Source organism: Halictus rubicundus, chromosome 17 (genome assembly GCF_050948215.1).
Source record: "Halictus rubicundus isolate RS-2024b chromosome 17, iyHalRubi1_principal, whole genome shotgun sequence".
Lineage (NCBI taxonomy): Eukaryota > Metazoa > Arthropoda > Insecta > Hymenoptera > Halictidae > Halictus > Halictus rubicundus.
The window spans coordinates 7,035,374-7,051,558 of record NC_135165.1 but is presented as its reverse complement, the minus strand read 5'-3'; the positions used below and the strand labels follow the sequence as shown (position 1 = coordinate 7,051,558).

Below are 16,185 nucleotides of genomic sequence, written 5' to 3'. Positions count from 1 at the left end.
CTTTTGTCAAACCCAGATTTAGCATGGAACAAAACCCACACAATCTTTTAGCACAGACGAGGTATACCGTCAGTGCTCATATCCTCTCTGTTAGCAGCTGTGCTACAAAATTAGCTCAGATTATATGTAGACGGCGCTGTAGACACCTGAGGTTAATTCTAACCTAATAAAATAATAAACACAGTTTATTTAAAATGTTAGAACTGTATTTATTTTCTTCTTATGAACAATATCGATACAGCAACATCGATAACATAATCTGACACTATCTGAACAAAAATAGAATTGCTATAATTTTTATGCCACTGGATATCGTGACATGAAAAAGACCTTGTATTTATTCTCGAACTTTCTCTGTATAATTACTTGGATAAATAGTTTAAGATCGGTATGCACAATGATGTTTACTTTTAACCATTTTTTAAAGAGATTGACTATATATTAATTGCCAATACGGCACTTGAAATGCACGATTTTCTTTTGTATATGCAACGAAAAACTATGTATGACCCGTTTCTCTTTTTTTAATTTATCTTATTTACTATTAAAGTATGTATTTATTTTTCAGCATATCAATCTTTTCAACAAACGTACTTATGTAACATGAGTACCCTATATTTTTATATCAATTTTTTACGAGAACTAACAAGATTGATGAAACACAATTATAAGTTCATACTTTTTTATACATTTGTACGTTATGTATTTTATAAACTTAAAGTATTAATGAACACAACATTCAAGTGGAAAATTTTGCCAGACTATGAATTCAAGAATGTGCTCAAACAATCATATGATGAAGCAGAGTATTACATAGATTGTAATTCTTGTTTACTGGCAAATATAGAACTGTTTAATGTGTGTGCTCCAACTTGGTTTTACGTATGCTCCACAGTATCTTTCAAAAAGTACAAATTACTGGTTGTGCCACTAAATGATTCAGATACAAACGAAGTATTTGTAAGTGAAATTGCTAGACATAACATAGAAAATGCACTTCAATGTACAATTGATAATTGTTTCTTATGTAAGTACAAAATAAATATTTTCAAGAAATATCTGTTTGCAATAATTATCTAAATAATAAGTACCTGTATTTCATTTCAGTGCCGATAAAGGATAATACCGTTAACTTTGCTGCAGTGGCAAGAATTTCTCTGATATCAAATTCACACGAATACACAAACGATTTAATTGCTACTATACTAGAAGATTACTTTTCTGAGCCTCGATTTTTAAGAAAAAATGATTTATTTGCCATAAATGCAAAGGATCAAATTTACTCACACAGTAATCCCTTGTTGTCTGTGATATATTTTAAAGTTAATACTATTAAAGCTAAAGAGAATGTAAATTGTAGAGTGAAGGATGGTTGTTACATTTTGCGAGAGGAGACAACACTTATTCAAGAGTCAGATGTGCATAGTTATCTACCTCGAAGACACTCTTATCTTGATGCCAAAGAGAAACTAGTGGAACCGTATCCACCAAATTTTACAAATGTTTTGATACATTTAGAAAATTGTATTTTGCCATTTATTAAATGTGATATTCAATTACCTATTAAGCCAATATTTCTGATTAAGGGTTCACTGGGTTCTAACAAACGCAAATTGGTACAAACAGTGTCAGAAAGGATTGGTTTAAATTTTCTTTACACGGACTTGGCAGAAGTACAGGCTTTAACATCGGCACAAACGGAAGCTAAATTACGCATTGTATTGCACAATGCTGAGCAATCGGTGCCATGTATACTTTGTCTAAGCAACATAGAAGTCTTTGGGAAAAACTCTGAAGGTCAAAAAGATGAAAGAATTATATCCACCTTTTCGACAGAAGTAAATACCTTGTACAATAAACATTTAAAGTATCCAGTTATCATAATAGCCACAGCAAATGAGTCTGAGATACCAGCAGAATTAAACAGAATGTTTATCGAGACAATTCAGATGGAACATCTGAATAAAAATGAAAGAACAGACCTGATTTCATGGTTACTCAAAAAACGAAACATAAATTGTCAATCAAACCTATCTAAAGTTGCAGGAATGTGTTCTGACTACAGATTCGCAGACTTGAATGCATTAATACTGCATGCAGTCAAATTCCATACCAAGCACAGTGATGCTGACTTGAATTCGTTAACACTGACTCAAGAAGACTTTGACAAGGCTTATGGTAAAATTATAACATAAAAAAAGGCTTGGAAGTATTACTTATTTTTTAACTTTCTCATTATTTATTTATAGAGTATATGCAATCAATATACACCGACTGCAAGGGTGTACCTCGTGTACCAAAAGTGTATTGGGAAGACATAGGCGGCTTAGCGGAACTGAAGCACGAAATTATGCGTCGCATTCAGCTACCTCTCTTAAATGCTCTCGGTTTTGGTCAATCTGGACTGCTTTTATACGGGCCACCTGGGACTGGAAAAACTCTTCTCGCTAAAGCCGTTGCAACGGAGTATCAACTCCACTTTTTATCCATTAAGGGTCCAGAAGTGTTGAACATGTATGTCGGCCAAAGCGAGAAGAACATCAGACAGGGTAACATCATTTAAAAACCTGATCTTGGTTCTTGGTTTTTTAACACGGATTTAAAATGATTCTCGGACTGGTCCCAACATGGGGCTAAAATTAGGTTTCATCTTGGGCCTTCCAGGTCCTACGGTTTGGTCACATGGTCAATTTGATTATTGCAGTTTGTAAAGCTGTGAATGCACTATCAAGTAACTTGCAACATTTTTTGCAACTTGCAGAAGCGTTTACACTTGTTTGCAAATAGACTGCGGATCTTTACGCAAAATAAAAAACGTTGGCATTGATCGCAAGACAAAGGAACCAAATAAAAATTTCTTTCTTCTTTCATCTTATTAAGCTGAAACTGATAAAATGATGTCCTTAAATCGGTTTTATATGTCCCCTGTTTTAAATTGTACGTACTCATTTCTGTCATAAATGCATAAAATCCGCAGTCTAATTATGAATATATTGTTTCGCTCTCTGAGAGCAACTGCTGCAACTGTGTTCGCACCTTTAGCAATTATTTTCCATTTGTAAACTATTCATCTGGCGAAGTATAAGTATTAATATTGTACTACTTTATTGCAGTGTTTGAACGAGCAAGATCAGCAGCTCCATGCATAATATTCTTCGACGAACTGGATTCGTTGGCACCGAATCGTGGCCGCAGCGGTGACAGTGGAGGGGTGATGGACCGCGTTGTGTCCCAGCTACTTGCTGAAATGGACGGTCTTGATGGTGCCAACAACATCTTCATTATAGGAGCGACGAACAGGCCAGACCTCATAGACCCCGCGCTCCTCAGACCCGGTCGATTCGACAAATTGTTATACGTTGGTATTCATTCCGACCGCGACGCTCAACTCAAAGTGCTGGAAGCATTGACTCGTAAATTTAAATTGCGCGAGAACGGCGAAGAATTAGCACAGCTGATAGATCAGCTACCGGCTCATACTACTGGGGCTGACCTGTACTCAGTCTGCTCCAATGCGTGGTTGAACGCCGCGCGTAAAGTATTGAGCAAACTCGAACAAAATGATTTAATGGACGACTTGAACGAACCTATTACCGTGGAACTGGAGGACTTCTTGAAAGCTGCTCGCGAAATGGTCCCCTCTGTCACCGAGGAAGAGGCAGAGAGATACAGAAGAATGCAAACAGAGTTGTCTTCGTCATAGTAATTTGAAATACCGAAGTCGAGCGACTTCTGCCGCAGACATTAACAAAATTATTGAACGAACGCTTCCGATGAAGCGTCCGCTTTTCGAGGGTGGAACATCTTTCAATATTATAAACGACAGTCGATCTTTTTATTTCGGGAAATATGTAAAACAATTTTTTTACAACGAACAGTTAAACCAAGAAAGGTATTATCTACGCTCTATCCCTAGATATTGCACCAGAACGGTTACTCTTAGACGCTAGTGCGTGACGAAGAACAGCAGCAGTGCCAAATACCTAATTTCGAGGGCACGATCCTTGAACGGTTCCATTTCCTACCTTATTAAAAATTCTGTTACAATATACACTGATCCGAAATATACAATGTAGAAAAATAGGATAGCTAAATCCACTGTGTACCTATACCGGGCATGAAATTCAGTAACAAACGAATAAGGGGTTCCTTTACTGGACGCGATTGGATTAATTGTTCTCATGCAAATTCATAGCAGTTGAAATAAAGGAATACATTTACTTTTTCTCTCTCTTTCTTTCTCTCTCTGAACATGGTCAGTTCTCTACAGTTAACTCTTAGACTCTGTGCCCGGGACCTTTTAGACTCAGTAGTTCAAAACATCTATTTTCTAAAGTCCCCTTTCATTCTATGCATTTCAACACTAAAAATTACTATTTTACATTACTTTATAAAAATAGTAAGAATGTGTCTATCCAAATTTTTAGCCATTCTTTTTTAAATATATACTAGAAATAAATTTGTTGAATAATTCCTCATGGATGCATCTTTACAAGCTCAATGATCGTGAAATAAAAATATTAGAACGCGTCCTGCAAACCCAGTGTTAAGAACTGATAGAATCTCCGAAGATCAATGTACTCCAGAGAAGTTTCTGTAGAGATGTGATTAAGAAAAATTAATCAGCAAGAGCTTGTGTAGGCCCGAGCACCAGCAACCGTGTCAGAGGCGTCCGAATTCTAAGGGTTGAACGACTAAATCGTGTTTCATTGGATTTCCGCGATTCGTTTGTGGAGCAAGGCCATTCGAAGTGGTATATCTCGCGAGCGTAGCCCTGCGACACGTGCCCTGATTTCTTTGTGCCAGGGATTCTCAACCGGATCACTAACGGGATCGTAGAAAGATAAAAGATAAATATATATGTATATACATGTACATGTATATCCACAGAATTATGGTCAGGCGTTGTCACGCGAAAGGGTCGAGAACCCCCGCTCTAAAACGGATTGAATCGCGCTATCGGGAACGTACACACAGTACACAGGCTCTCACGAATTATTCACTTCCCATAGGCGGCGGTCAATAACGTACCTTTGGTATGATCGCGAGATAAGATCGGTTCCGTTTACAATTGCTTCGATGTACGAACTTGTGTATGACTTTCCTGAATTATGCCTTGTCAGCTAACTTATCGTTTACACGACAGAAGAAAAAAAAAAGGAAACGCGTTTCGCACACGCGTACATCAGAACGTCGCGACCTTTCAACAATACAAGATATGAATCGATACGACGAAAGCCACGGGATTGCGTGGGCGTAGCCGTTGCGAACGTACATTTAAAACGCGCCTCGCGAGAGAGAAAACTTTTTAAGAATTACGAGTATTTTTATTCTTGAATCATTCTAGAAATCATGTCCGCTTGATAGCTTCGTAAAAGTAAAAACCATCTTCCGTTGCTCGGCCGTCGATCTGTTAACCGGTTGACGTTCCTGTGTTCGATTTAGTAAAACCTGTTTAACTTATAAGTAAGAAAATAAATTGATGCTCACATAGAATGTCCACGACTTTGCACCGATACTCGACACAATAAAATCTAACAGTCGTCGATTAAATAAATAAGACTTCCTCGGTTAACAGATTAACACGAAGACATCCGCGAACATGCTCGCGGATCAGCCAGTTGGTTTCGTTCGTTCCGTTTTTTTTTAATCGAACTACAGAAAACGTGATTACTTTAAATACCCTTATAATTTTTCTTTTTTTTTGTTCTTTCTAGATTTTTCCTTCTAAAACGCAGATACACTAATTACCGGGTCTCGTTTCTCTTGTATCGACAGGTTTATTTAGTGCGGTCGAGGATAGCGGCGTACGTAAGTACACACGTACGCTAACATAAGTATCACATTCGATAAATACGCTAATCGCTGCGCGCGATGCAACAAAAGAAATCGACAAAAATCCCGTGCGAACTCAGTTCTAGGAAGCACGTACACTTCAAATGATATTTCGCTTTTCGAATAAAAAGTAATGGATATTCCTCCTCTCAGTGACAGACTCGGTGATAAAGAGGAATACCGGCGAAAGGGAATTACAATCAGCCTACGCGTAGATATTTTGGCCATTGTACGCTTACGTGGATGCATGCGATTCACTGTTTCCCTGGAGGTAACGATACAGCGAGGCACTACATTTCCTCCGTAGCGTCGCACCTTGCGGCCCCCTATAACATCCCTACCATCTCGTAGTTATAGATCCTTCGAATGTTGACGTACCTCTTGGCCTGGACATTCGACAATTAGGATATTTAGCCAGAACTAAGACAACACCTTGAGTCTCCGGAGCCGCGCGACGTAATGGGGAAAAGACTGCATAGCAATCAACCCTATAATAGTATCTTGACCTTGGGTATTTGATAGCTACGGTGTCCGGCCAAGACGAAGATAATGTTTCTTTACGTTTCTGGAGCCGCGTGACGTTATGGAGGAAAGACCGTGTAGCAGTAAACCCTACAACAGTAAATCCAGCGAGTTGTAGGAGGTATATCTGCACCCAGAGGTCGACAAAGGGGGTTGTGACGGTAGAACAGTGACAGTTTAGTGGGAAGCGGCTCGTCTGTAAATTAATTGTTTTTCTATCAGACTAGTTTCGAAAATGTTTGAGATGATGAAGGTGGTCTTGGGCATAAGGACCTCTGAACCCGATTTAGACTAGAAGAGGGAGCTTCCGTTTGCGGAGCCGCTAGGTTTGCCAATCCACTATGCGTCGCTACCTCCAAGCATACTTGTTTTAATTACCGCTTTAAGTATACGAATGAAATACATAATTAGACTACATGCGAAAGATTGAAAGCTACGAGGGGGGAGGGAAATGGTCGAGTGAAATCGCTCGGTCGACCGCGGTTAAAACGAAATACTTTGTACTCGGCGGGCGTGAACTTGTTTCGCGAAGTTCAACGTTTCATCACTCGTACTTATAATTAGTGTCTCATCGCGGTTATTTCTTTTTTGTTTTGTTTAAGCAGTCTTCTTTCTGTTTGTTTGTTTCTTTCTTTTTTTTTTTGCTTTGTTCATCTTCTTGTATACGTACACGCATGCGCGTTATGTTCGAGGAAAAGAGATACAACACTGGTGCTTCTGAACATCTTCCCACAATAAAGTGTTCGGTAATAAGACCCTAAAAGAACCACTGTTCGAACGCGTGCAAAAATAATTTTCCACGCAGTTGATTTTTCTCTCGAGACAAACCGTCGAGGACGCGCGTCGCCCGGCTAACTTGAGAGGGAATCTTTTTTTGTTTCATTGTTTCCGGGATGCGTATTGCTCTCACAGAACAAGAATCCCTGAGCTGTGGAAGTTCACATTCCTTCCACGCTTCAGAGTTCATAAATTCTACATGCTTCTGCGCACAAGGAAGGCCAGTTATGACCCCTCTGTGTTCGACCCTGGAACAAAAAGAAGATCGACTGATTGAGATAATACTTATGCTTCCCTTAAAGGTGGTAGGACTTCTATCTTCTGTACTATGTCGAGTTTATCAACTGTTTAGGCATTTGCTCTTACTAGATTGGTGCGTATAAACTGTCGTCTTTTATAGCTATTGCAACACCCTGTTTAGATCTGCGTTTGATTTTACATTCTACCGGTACACGTTCTGTAGCTTAATGATTGGAAATGTTAATCATGTTAATCCTTAGCGTTACTTAGCACAATGGTTCCAATTGCTTTGGCAATGTACTTCTTTAACACTTTAAGCACCACGTCTACAAAAGAAAATGGGAGACGGAATTACTTGCCCAGATTTATAAATAAATTTTAGCGTCGTTACATTGACGCGAATTTGCAAGAAGGCTGAAAGATTATTTTCAATATCACATGTCTTAAGTTTTCAAGTTTTATTTCCCTAGATAAATTACTTTCGCTTTATGAGATATACGAGGCCGCTGTGCTGGCGCTGAAAGTGTTAAAAAGACACTTCGCATTTACCAATCTAGTATCGCAACAGACTACTACTGATTAAGAGAATCATGGATAAGATGGATGTATCGCTGATCGTTTTAGGTTGACATGATTGAAGGTGGTATATCGCATGAGTTACTCGAAGGCAGGTTTTTTGTTTGGTAGGTTTGCATTTTTACGCATACCTGGTCAAGACGATTTCGTGGCAAATTCGTGCAGTATGTCACAAGCCATTTCAAGATCGTTCCTAGTTATAACGAGCGCTCTAATCACGGCGTCTTGCGCGAATCCGAGAGCCGTCAGCTTGGAAATGTGTTCGACGTTGACGTTCTCGTATGCCGCGGATTCTGGCTTAGCAGAACCGGTGGGATCGTCCTTACCTCTCATTAGGGCGGACAATCGTGCCGTATTCGCTTCCAGATTAATGTTCCTCACGACGTGCTGTCTCGTACCGGGTATCACGATCGTGTTCTCGTAGTGGTGATCCTGTCTATTGTGCTCTTTGCCGGACTTTGGGGGTCGCGGCACCGATAACGGCGGCGGAACCGGCGGCACGCTGTTGCTCGACGTCGTTTGACTCGACGCCGAAGACGCGCCGCTCGAACGACTAGGTTTTTCAGGTAATGTGGGCGGCTGTGGCTGTGCCACGGCTATGTGATTCCCTTGCGTTCGACGCACGTGACTTCTGCTAACCGGAAACGGCGCAGGCGGTATCGGCGGCGCTGGCGACGGCGATGACGCTCGGTGCAGCATGTCGTACCCTGCCTCCGAATTCACTGTTGCAACAAAATCGGACATCAGTATCCTCAGCATCTCTAATCTCTCACATTATCGCAAACGAACGCTTTTCATTGGCTCAACACTAGGTTTACGGGGCACCAAAAGTGACTATTTTACATGACATACACCGTGTATTCGCGGTAAATCGAACCAGTGTTTTTCTCGTAAACAGTGAGTATTTAAAATAAAATGGGAAAGGAAGAACGCACAGTATATCTCACTGGCAACGCGACAACCTATGTAAATTTTTTACATGTACATCATCATTCAAGAAACAAAGGCGACTTTTAGTTTTTTAAATGGAATGCTATATGCTTTCTTTAGTTTGTATGAAAGCGTGGGTCCAGACTAATTTACTCATATGTAGCACAATGACCCCCAAGGTCGTACGAGGTCAGAAATAAGGGAAATATTTAGATCAAACATTTCGACTATTATAGTTCAAACAGCGTTGCCCGGTTCTATTTTAACAGTTCATCTACTAGCAGTTATTTAACCAGTTAACTATGTTTGACGAGTATACTCGTTATGAAGAAATGGCAATATTTTGTGTCATGACGAGTATACTCGTCAAAACAGCTATAATTCAAACAGTGGTTAATTTTTGCGACGCAACTTAGGTACACATTTTTCAAAGAGGTCGCAACAGCTAACTGGTTAAGCAGTCCCGAGACAGTCGCTGATTAACACGTTCACCGTCCAATCATCCAAACTCGATCATAAAGCATGACAGACATTTTCATAAGCGATAATAACCACTCGTGTCTTGAATAGATTACAATGTCGCCCTCCAAACTCCAAAGTTCAAGTGCAATTCATCGAATACAAGCACTTCATTCATTTCATAGATTTTTGTTTACAATCTCCATGAATGATACACGAGGCACGGAACTGTGGCCGTGCTAATAACACTAATTTTAAGTTTCCATATGAAAAGCGCGCGTTTAGATCTTGCATTGCCTCTGAACTGGCTTGCTAGCCATCCGATACTAACTATTGTTATTCAGTTGATTGTCAGCGCTCGAATTAAACACGGCGTTAACAGCGGACGAGGGTGGCGGTGGCGCATTCTCCTTCGGCACAGTTAAATGACGACTTCTCGAATGACTATTCGGCGTTGGTGACGGTGACAGTCGTCGCGGAGGCAACGGTGGACTTGGCACAACCCTTCGCGTCGACACGGGCGAATTCGTTGGGCTGGAGTCTTCGTCTTCGTCCGAGTCCTCGCACATGGACCCGCAGTGGCCGTTGCAGAGGTCCATGATTTCCTAAAACATCGAGAGTACCAGGAGATTGCATTAACTTTCAGTATCACTAGATAGAGAGAAGAGACAGGTCCCGGTTCGTTCTAACGTGTACAGGATGTTCATATTCAAAACTGATAGCCGCTAGGAGGCCAGAGGCAAGAGTAGCATAGAAATTTTCTAGACATAGAAATTTTCTAGACGAGGCTTCAACGATTTCTCTTAGATTTTTAGCGATGCTTCGATGATCCTATGAGAGTATCTCCTTTGAAATTTCAGGTCACATGAAGATCCTGTACAACTGTTTAAAATGCAGACTCGGTGTTAGACGTCTCGTTAAACAATTTCGACATTCGGCAATGGAAATTGATCGACAGCTAGCAAGATGTACAGGGAGCTTTCAGAGGGAACGATCGGTTGCAAGAGTCTCGATCGTCTGGGTGCGTTTATACAGAAAGAAATGAAAAGAAAACTGGAGCAGGGTGGTGAGAAAACTATCGTTCTAGTTCGAGGTAGTATAGGCTGTCGAGGCACCCTGCGTTCGCGGGAACGTGTCGTACAATCAATAGCGAGCATAAGTACAAAGCGTGAAAGCGGATAGCCGTAATGCGTTTGTCCACTTACCTGCGTCCAGCAACGAAAGAGATTCACCCCCGTCGCATTATCCCCGTCGGCTCTATGTACATTACCGATTAGTTTTCGATCATGCAGCGGGCAGAACAACGGACCCAGTAGATAAACGTTATGAAAATAAAGGTAAAAAAAAAACGATCATGCGAACAAGGATAACGATTTACACCTTGGCTCGAGTTTTGTGTCGGGGATACCCTGTTTTGCTGAAACAAGTGATCCAAAAAAGAAAAAAAATGGAGAAGGCTCAGACGAGGATCGACGACGACATGGTTTCGCAACAAACAAACAAAAAATATATATATGTATAAACGTGAAAAGAGAAAAGAAAGAGAAAAGGAACGAAAGAGAGACTTCTCGGTTCCCCTGAGAAAAAATGTACAATGAGTAGGAGAAAACGTAGGCTATGGGTTAAATGTTTACGAAATATTTATTTTAGACCCCTCTCGTTGCTGCTGGTGTACACAGTCAGCGAACGGATCTGAACAGAAGTCGGATCGATCAGCAGCACTATTCATTGTACGCACAAGACACGCTAAACGACTACACGTGAACGCAGCGAACTGTGTCTATCATCATCCTTTCCGTCTCTGTTTGCTCTGCTTTCTTTTTGTCTCTCCCGTTTCTCTGCCGCTCTCGACAGACATGCACGAATATGCTCTCTCCGTCAACTTTTGGCCGATCTTAAGCGTACTAACAGAAAGAAAGAAACAAGAGAGGAAAAACGAAACACAACGAGTACGACTTTTTTACTTAAGTTCCAGGCTCGTGTACGGCGTTCGCGCGCACAGGATCTAGGATATTCTGTATATAATAAGAAAGGCCGCACAGTAGAACCCCCATTCTACCAGCTTTTTTAACGGCAAAACGCTATTGTTCCGCCGGGACATTCGCCGGCGGCCTGAAACTCCACAAGCGAAACGCGAGACAAGAGAATAGCGCAAAATCATTACACTGGGTCGATGCATGAGCCCCGTCGATTGTGTTCGAGCGCAATCTTTTAGCTGGAAATTAAACGTCTGTTGTGTATGCGTTTTTGGCAGAAGTGTGCGGGGGAACCCGAAAATGTCGGGTCGGGACGGGTCGAGAATTTTATTTGGGATCGAAACGAAGGTTTCGGTCGGGATTCTAGAATATATCAGAATTCTCGACAATTGTCGGGTTTATTCCCGAGTATATTACGGTTCCCGAATATATCGGGATTATTCTCTATTCTTCTCTACGTTCCTAATCTTTCTCCACTCTTAATCTCTATTCTATTCTTCCTCTTCTGAACGGTAGAAATTGCGTACACAACGAAAGTTTATTTTCCAGGTAGAATTGCGATTCCCAGGTAGAACATCGGTAACAGGACTTAGGTATCGGTCTAGTGAAATGCGAGGGCCGGTGAAAATGAAGGGGCCCTCGTTAAAAATCCTACAAGCGTAGACAGGATCGGCGAAAGGGTCTCGAATGGATCGGCAAACGGAAAGAGTCTATCCTTGCACGATTAAAAATACACTACGAAGCATGAAGGACTATAGAGGATGCAAGAACGTGGCAAGACACCGGTGGATCCTCTCGTCGATTCGGACAATGGGGGTTCCACTGTACGGAGAATGTACCCACGGAATAGAGATTCGGCGTTCGACCAGCACGATCGCTGGCGTATAAAAACAAAAAGAACAGGTTCGTTAAGATAGTTTGCATTATATCGTGAACGGAATAAATAATAAATAATCTAAAGTAAAGAAAATAATAAACATCTTTGCCCTGGTAAAGATGCCGCATTGTTGTTACATTATTCCTATCGCCAACAGGTACGTAATTAAGTCTAATAGAATACAAAAATTGAAAATCAGAAAAACAACGAACTGGGGTGTGTGTGTGTGCGCGTGTCCCTGTCCGTCTATAAGCTACACGGTTCATGGCCGTTGCTCGATATAAGCTATGCTACTTCCGGCGGAAGAGAACTACGCTTTTATCTATCTCTCTTGTCCAAGAGCACTATCGAGACCACCTTTTTTCCATTCGTTTCTCTATGCCTTTACCATTGCTTACACAGAATACTGATAAAGTACCGATTTTAACCGGAGGGATTCCGCCATCTGCGCGACAAACGCGCAGAGAGACACCATTGAAAGAAGCATCAACCCCTTCGCAGTCGATCGAAATGGTAAAAAATCGAATAAAACAGATCGAATCGTACGTAAGGAATTTCAGACTGTACAGACAACGAAATGTTTACTGGATTTCGTACTGTTTACAGAAAACAAACCGAACCGCTTACTTCAACCGAAGATAGTAAGCCAAAAATAAAAAATTGAAGCATACTGTATGCAACGATAATCTTTAACCAAGCGAACAGATATCAAACTGCTTAATAAGCAGACCGAGGATCTTTATTCAAAATAAAAATATTCTGCGTTAATCACAAGAAACAGTTTTAAATTTCACCTCCAAATTTAATATTAAAAAAAGAAAATTATATCGCCTAAAATAATTCACTAAAATAGTCCTTACGAATCACAGACTTTAAACAGTACTGAATGTGACTGGAAATATTGTGCGAAACAAAATTGTTGAACATTTTTCCGCAAAGGAGACTTTGTAGTTTCAGTCAATGTAGAATTAAAAAATGGACTGTGAAAGGGTTGACCTAAACGTTACAAGTTGTCCGGCGAGATAACAAAGCTTCACTAACTTCAACAGTCGTATATGCATATTGCAAGGGAGCCGCAGCTGCCAGCTACACACAATTGGCACATGCATGCGAAATGTCGGCTCGTTTCGTAACTGGTCGCGTGCGAGAGAGAGAGAGAGCTTTCCCTCTGTCGTGCGCGAAAAACAAAAGCGGATAAACCGTAATAGTGATGATTCGCGGGTTACGCGACTCGGCGTAACTACAATGTTACTTCTAAAACATTATGTCCCCGACGTAGGTCTGCCTTGAAATAAATCGTTGCACGCAGCAACCGCGACCAATGGACGTGTACGCTTGAACGACGTGTATAGCGTTCTTGTCACTAGAAAGCATGAATCATAAATGCAAACGCCTCGCGATCAATGAAACGAGAACGAATGAGGTACACGCTAAAGCCCTTGAACGCGGTGTAATGCAACAAAAGCAACCTACCTTGCGGTCTCCATTATTGCCAAGTCATTTATTTAATTTTTGTTTCTCACTCACTCTTTCTCAATTACTCTCTTTCTCTCACGCTCTCTCTCTCTCTTTCTCTCTGCCTCGACAATTGTACTCTTTTAAAAACGGAAACAGAAAAAGAAACAAAAACGTGCTGTTACAAACGAACACGTTTGCGCGTGTGAACTGCAAAAAAAAACGTTTTTCCATGAATTATTCCATTTCGTCAAGCCATTCTGCGAGTTTTTATGTACATAACAAACAAATTAGAAAAAAAAAATATGAAAACAGTAGGATAATGGAAAAAGAAAAAAATGAATCGGACAAAGCTTACATAGAGACGAGAAAGTTGGTCCCTTGTTACATTGCTCGGTTTTTTTCTGAACATTCATTCGTGCGACCACTGTCGATGCTGCTTTTCGTTTTATGCTTAATAAGCTTCGCGTACCTCGCAAGAGGTAACGCGTCTGTCTCGATGACTAATATCTCCTATAAATGATATATGACAATGACACGGTCGTAGAAAATTCGAGATCTCGCGGTGAAATGCGTCAGGCATTCGTCAAAAAAATATGAGGCGTGTTGCGGGGAGAAGATGTTATACATAGAGCACATTTAGTGTAATGAGGGGTAGATGCTACTCCTAGTCGGATACCTCGGTGTCCGGGTCAAGATCCCGTGTCGGGGTCGACGCGTTACTAGCGGACGCCGAATGTGTTCCTGGTCGGTGTGTTCTTCGAGGATCGAACGGGTCAATGACTATCTGTTCGGTTCCCTTTATTTCAGCTCGGCAAAACGGACAACCTTGCCCTTCGGAGTCCTGCAAACCCGAACAAAATAAGGTTTACTCTTTTCCTGCGGATACGAGGCTTTCGTTTCTTATGGCACGTTTATGTTGGAGCTGCGACGAACGATCAAAGCAACGATAATAGATTCTTCTTTGCTATTGTCAACGTTCTCGTCACTGATTCATAGACTGCGGATTTTTATGCGAAATTATCTGAATTTGTTACCAGGAGCTAAAATAGATATCCATTTTTTCCTTAATCAGTTTAATCGGTCGAAAAGAACACCACAGTATTTTTACATTCCTGAAATGTCTTTAACGTTCTGCTTTTTGATCTACAAATTTTTATCATAAATGCATAAACTCCAAAAGCAGTCTACTGATTCATAATTTCCTTGAGGATGGATATAGAGAAATTAATAAGCAAATGATACTGTAGTACTATTACTGCTTGTATCGCAGATGCAACATAAACAAGCACATCCTCTTCACTCCTCTTAATCTCAACTATGCCTAAAGACAGGTACAGATTCGTACGAAGCTCGAAAAAGCCTACCAGGAATGCCTGTTTAAAGGTGGAAATCGAAATATGTTGTACGATGTTATCTTTTTAATTAATTTTGATGAAATTAGTCTTAGTACCTGCCAGGCTGTTAAACATGGAGTGCAAAGCAGATGTCCACAGGGTTCTATCCTAACGTCCTTGTCGTTCTCTGCACAAATTTTACACAACTGGAATGTGCTACCCATTTCACAGTACAGTTCGTATTGCTCAGCAGTGACTTTTATATGCTCCTCTGGCGTAGGCTGTACTGCCCATGTTAGGTCTGGATTCACATTATGACCATCGGGATATAAGTAACTGAAATCGAATATTCAAATGTTAGGGATTGATTATAATTGCATTGCAACGAAGAAAATTGTAGGGAATACTCACAAGCCTTCCCGATATCCATCGAGCAGGGCTTGACATAAACTTTTATTGTGAGGTATAGTTTGAAGAATATCCCCATCAGATGTGACATAGCCAATGGCCCACTGCCCCAGCCTTGTGCAACTTAATCGGAACACATAACTCCCAGGTCTGCAATACTTTTGTAAACGTGCCTTCACTTCGTCGTAAGTGAGGAAAGCTACGTATCCAGGATGAGTCACAGCCAAAATTTGCCAGTTACGTAGAAGCGTAGACCATGGTTGAAATAACCTGCAAGGATTCAAACGATATTAGCATTGCTAGGCTTGTTATCTTACACATGATAATTAATTTTCACAGTTGAGAGCTTACCTTGTAAATACATCAAACTCAAAGTTGGAGATGTAGTCATTGCACGTAAGGTCTATCGTAGATTTCAGTGCCATGGCTTGCAGTACAGAACTAATGGGATGAACCTCATTCAACTTATCCCTGAATACTTTCCATGGGACCAGCGTACTGAAAACAAACAATAGAATTGCTCATCAGTGACCTATTAAAACATTTTCTGCTAAATATTTGTACGACAAATTTTTTAATAAATCAGTATTTGCTAAAAAAAGAATCCTACGTACATCCATGATAAAACTGTTTTTTCTTCAGCTTAAATTACGGGATCGTAATCTACATTGCGAAGAGAGTGGTTGCGAATTAAAGCTGCATTAAAAAAATTCCAGCGGAGCGATTTTGTAAAAAAAAATATCAAAATATTCTTCAAGGCTTGCCTAACAAAGGGAATATTCGAAATTTTGCT

General features: G+C 40.6%; 2 protein-coding genes across 4 annotated transcripts in view; one reads left to right on the top strand and one right to left on the bottom strand.

Moving 5' to 3' along the window:
* Window positions 1-120: 120 nt before the first annotated feature.
* On the top strand, window positions 121-5,475 carry Pex6 (peroxisomal biogenesis factor 6). 2 transcript variants are annotated; one of them, XM_076803029.1, is made up of 5 exons: window positions 121-388; window positions 569-1,027; window positions 1,108-2,178; window positions 2,250-2,549; window positions 3,114-5,475. In XM_076803029.1, exons 2-5 carry the CDS (start codon window positions 604-606, stop codon window positions 3,701-3,703), a joined length of 2,385 nt encoding a protein of 794 aa, XP_076659144.1. In that variant the 5' UTR covers window positions 121-388; window positions 569-603; the 3' UTR covers window positions 3,704-5,475. The 2 variants fall into 2 exon arrangements, with proteins under 2 accessions (XP_076659144.1, XP_076659143.1); XM_076803028.1 differs by having other exon boundaries at window positions 121-1,027.
* The window catches only part of Cbl (E3 ubiquitin-protein ligase CBL), a 37,799-nt gene continuing 25,427 nt past the window's right edge, over window positions 3,814-16,185 (bottom strand). The window contains exons 2-8 of one of the 2 annotated variants that reach the window (XM_076803030.1): window positions 15,744-15,890; window positions 15,396-15,662; window positions 15,101-15,320; window positions 14,327-14,491; window positions 9,671-9,944; window positions 8,082-8,672; window positions 3,814-7,382 (exon numbers count right to left, since the gene is read on the bottom strand). In XM_076803030.1, coding sequence (XP_076659145.1) covers window positions 8,086-8,672; window positions 9,671-9,944; window positions 14,327-14,491; window positions 15,101-15,320; window positions 15,396-15,662; window positions 15,744-15,890 — 1,660 coding nt within the window. In that variant the 3' untranslated portion in view covers window positions 3,814-7,382; window positions 8,082-8,085. The remainder of the gene's footprint in view (window positions 7,383-8,081; window positions 8,673-9,670; window positions 9,945-14,326; window positions 14,492-15,100; window positions 15,321-15,395; window positions 15,663-15,743; window positions 15,891-16,185) is intronic. The other variant, XM_076803031.1, reaches the window with a different exon arrangement.

Coding starts and splice junctions, on each gene's coding strand:
- Pex6 (XM_076803029.1), top strand. CDS start 604: ATGAGTACCCTATATTTTTATATCAATTTTTTACGAGAACTAACAAGA. Junction 1,028..1,107: donor AATTGATAATTGTTTCTTAT/GTAAGTACAAAA, acceptor ATTTCATTTCAG/TGCCGATAAAGGATAATACC. Junction 2,550..3,113: donor CGAGAAGAACATCAGACAGG/GTAACATCATTT, acceptor ACTTTATTGCAG/TGTTTGAACGAGCAAGATCA.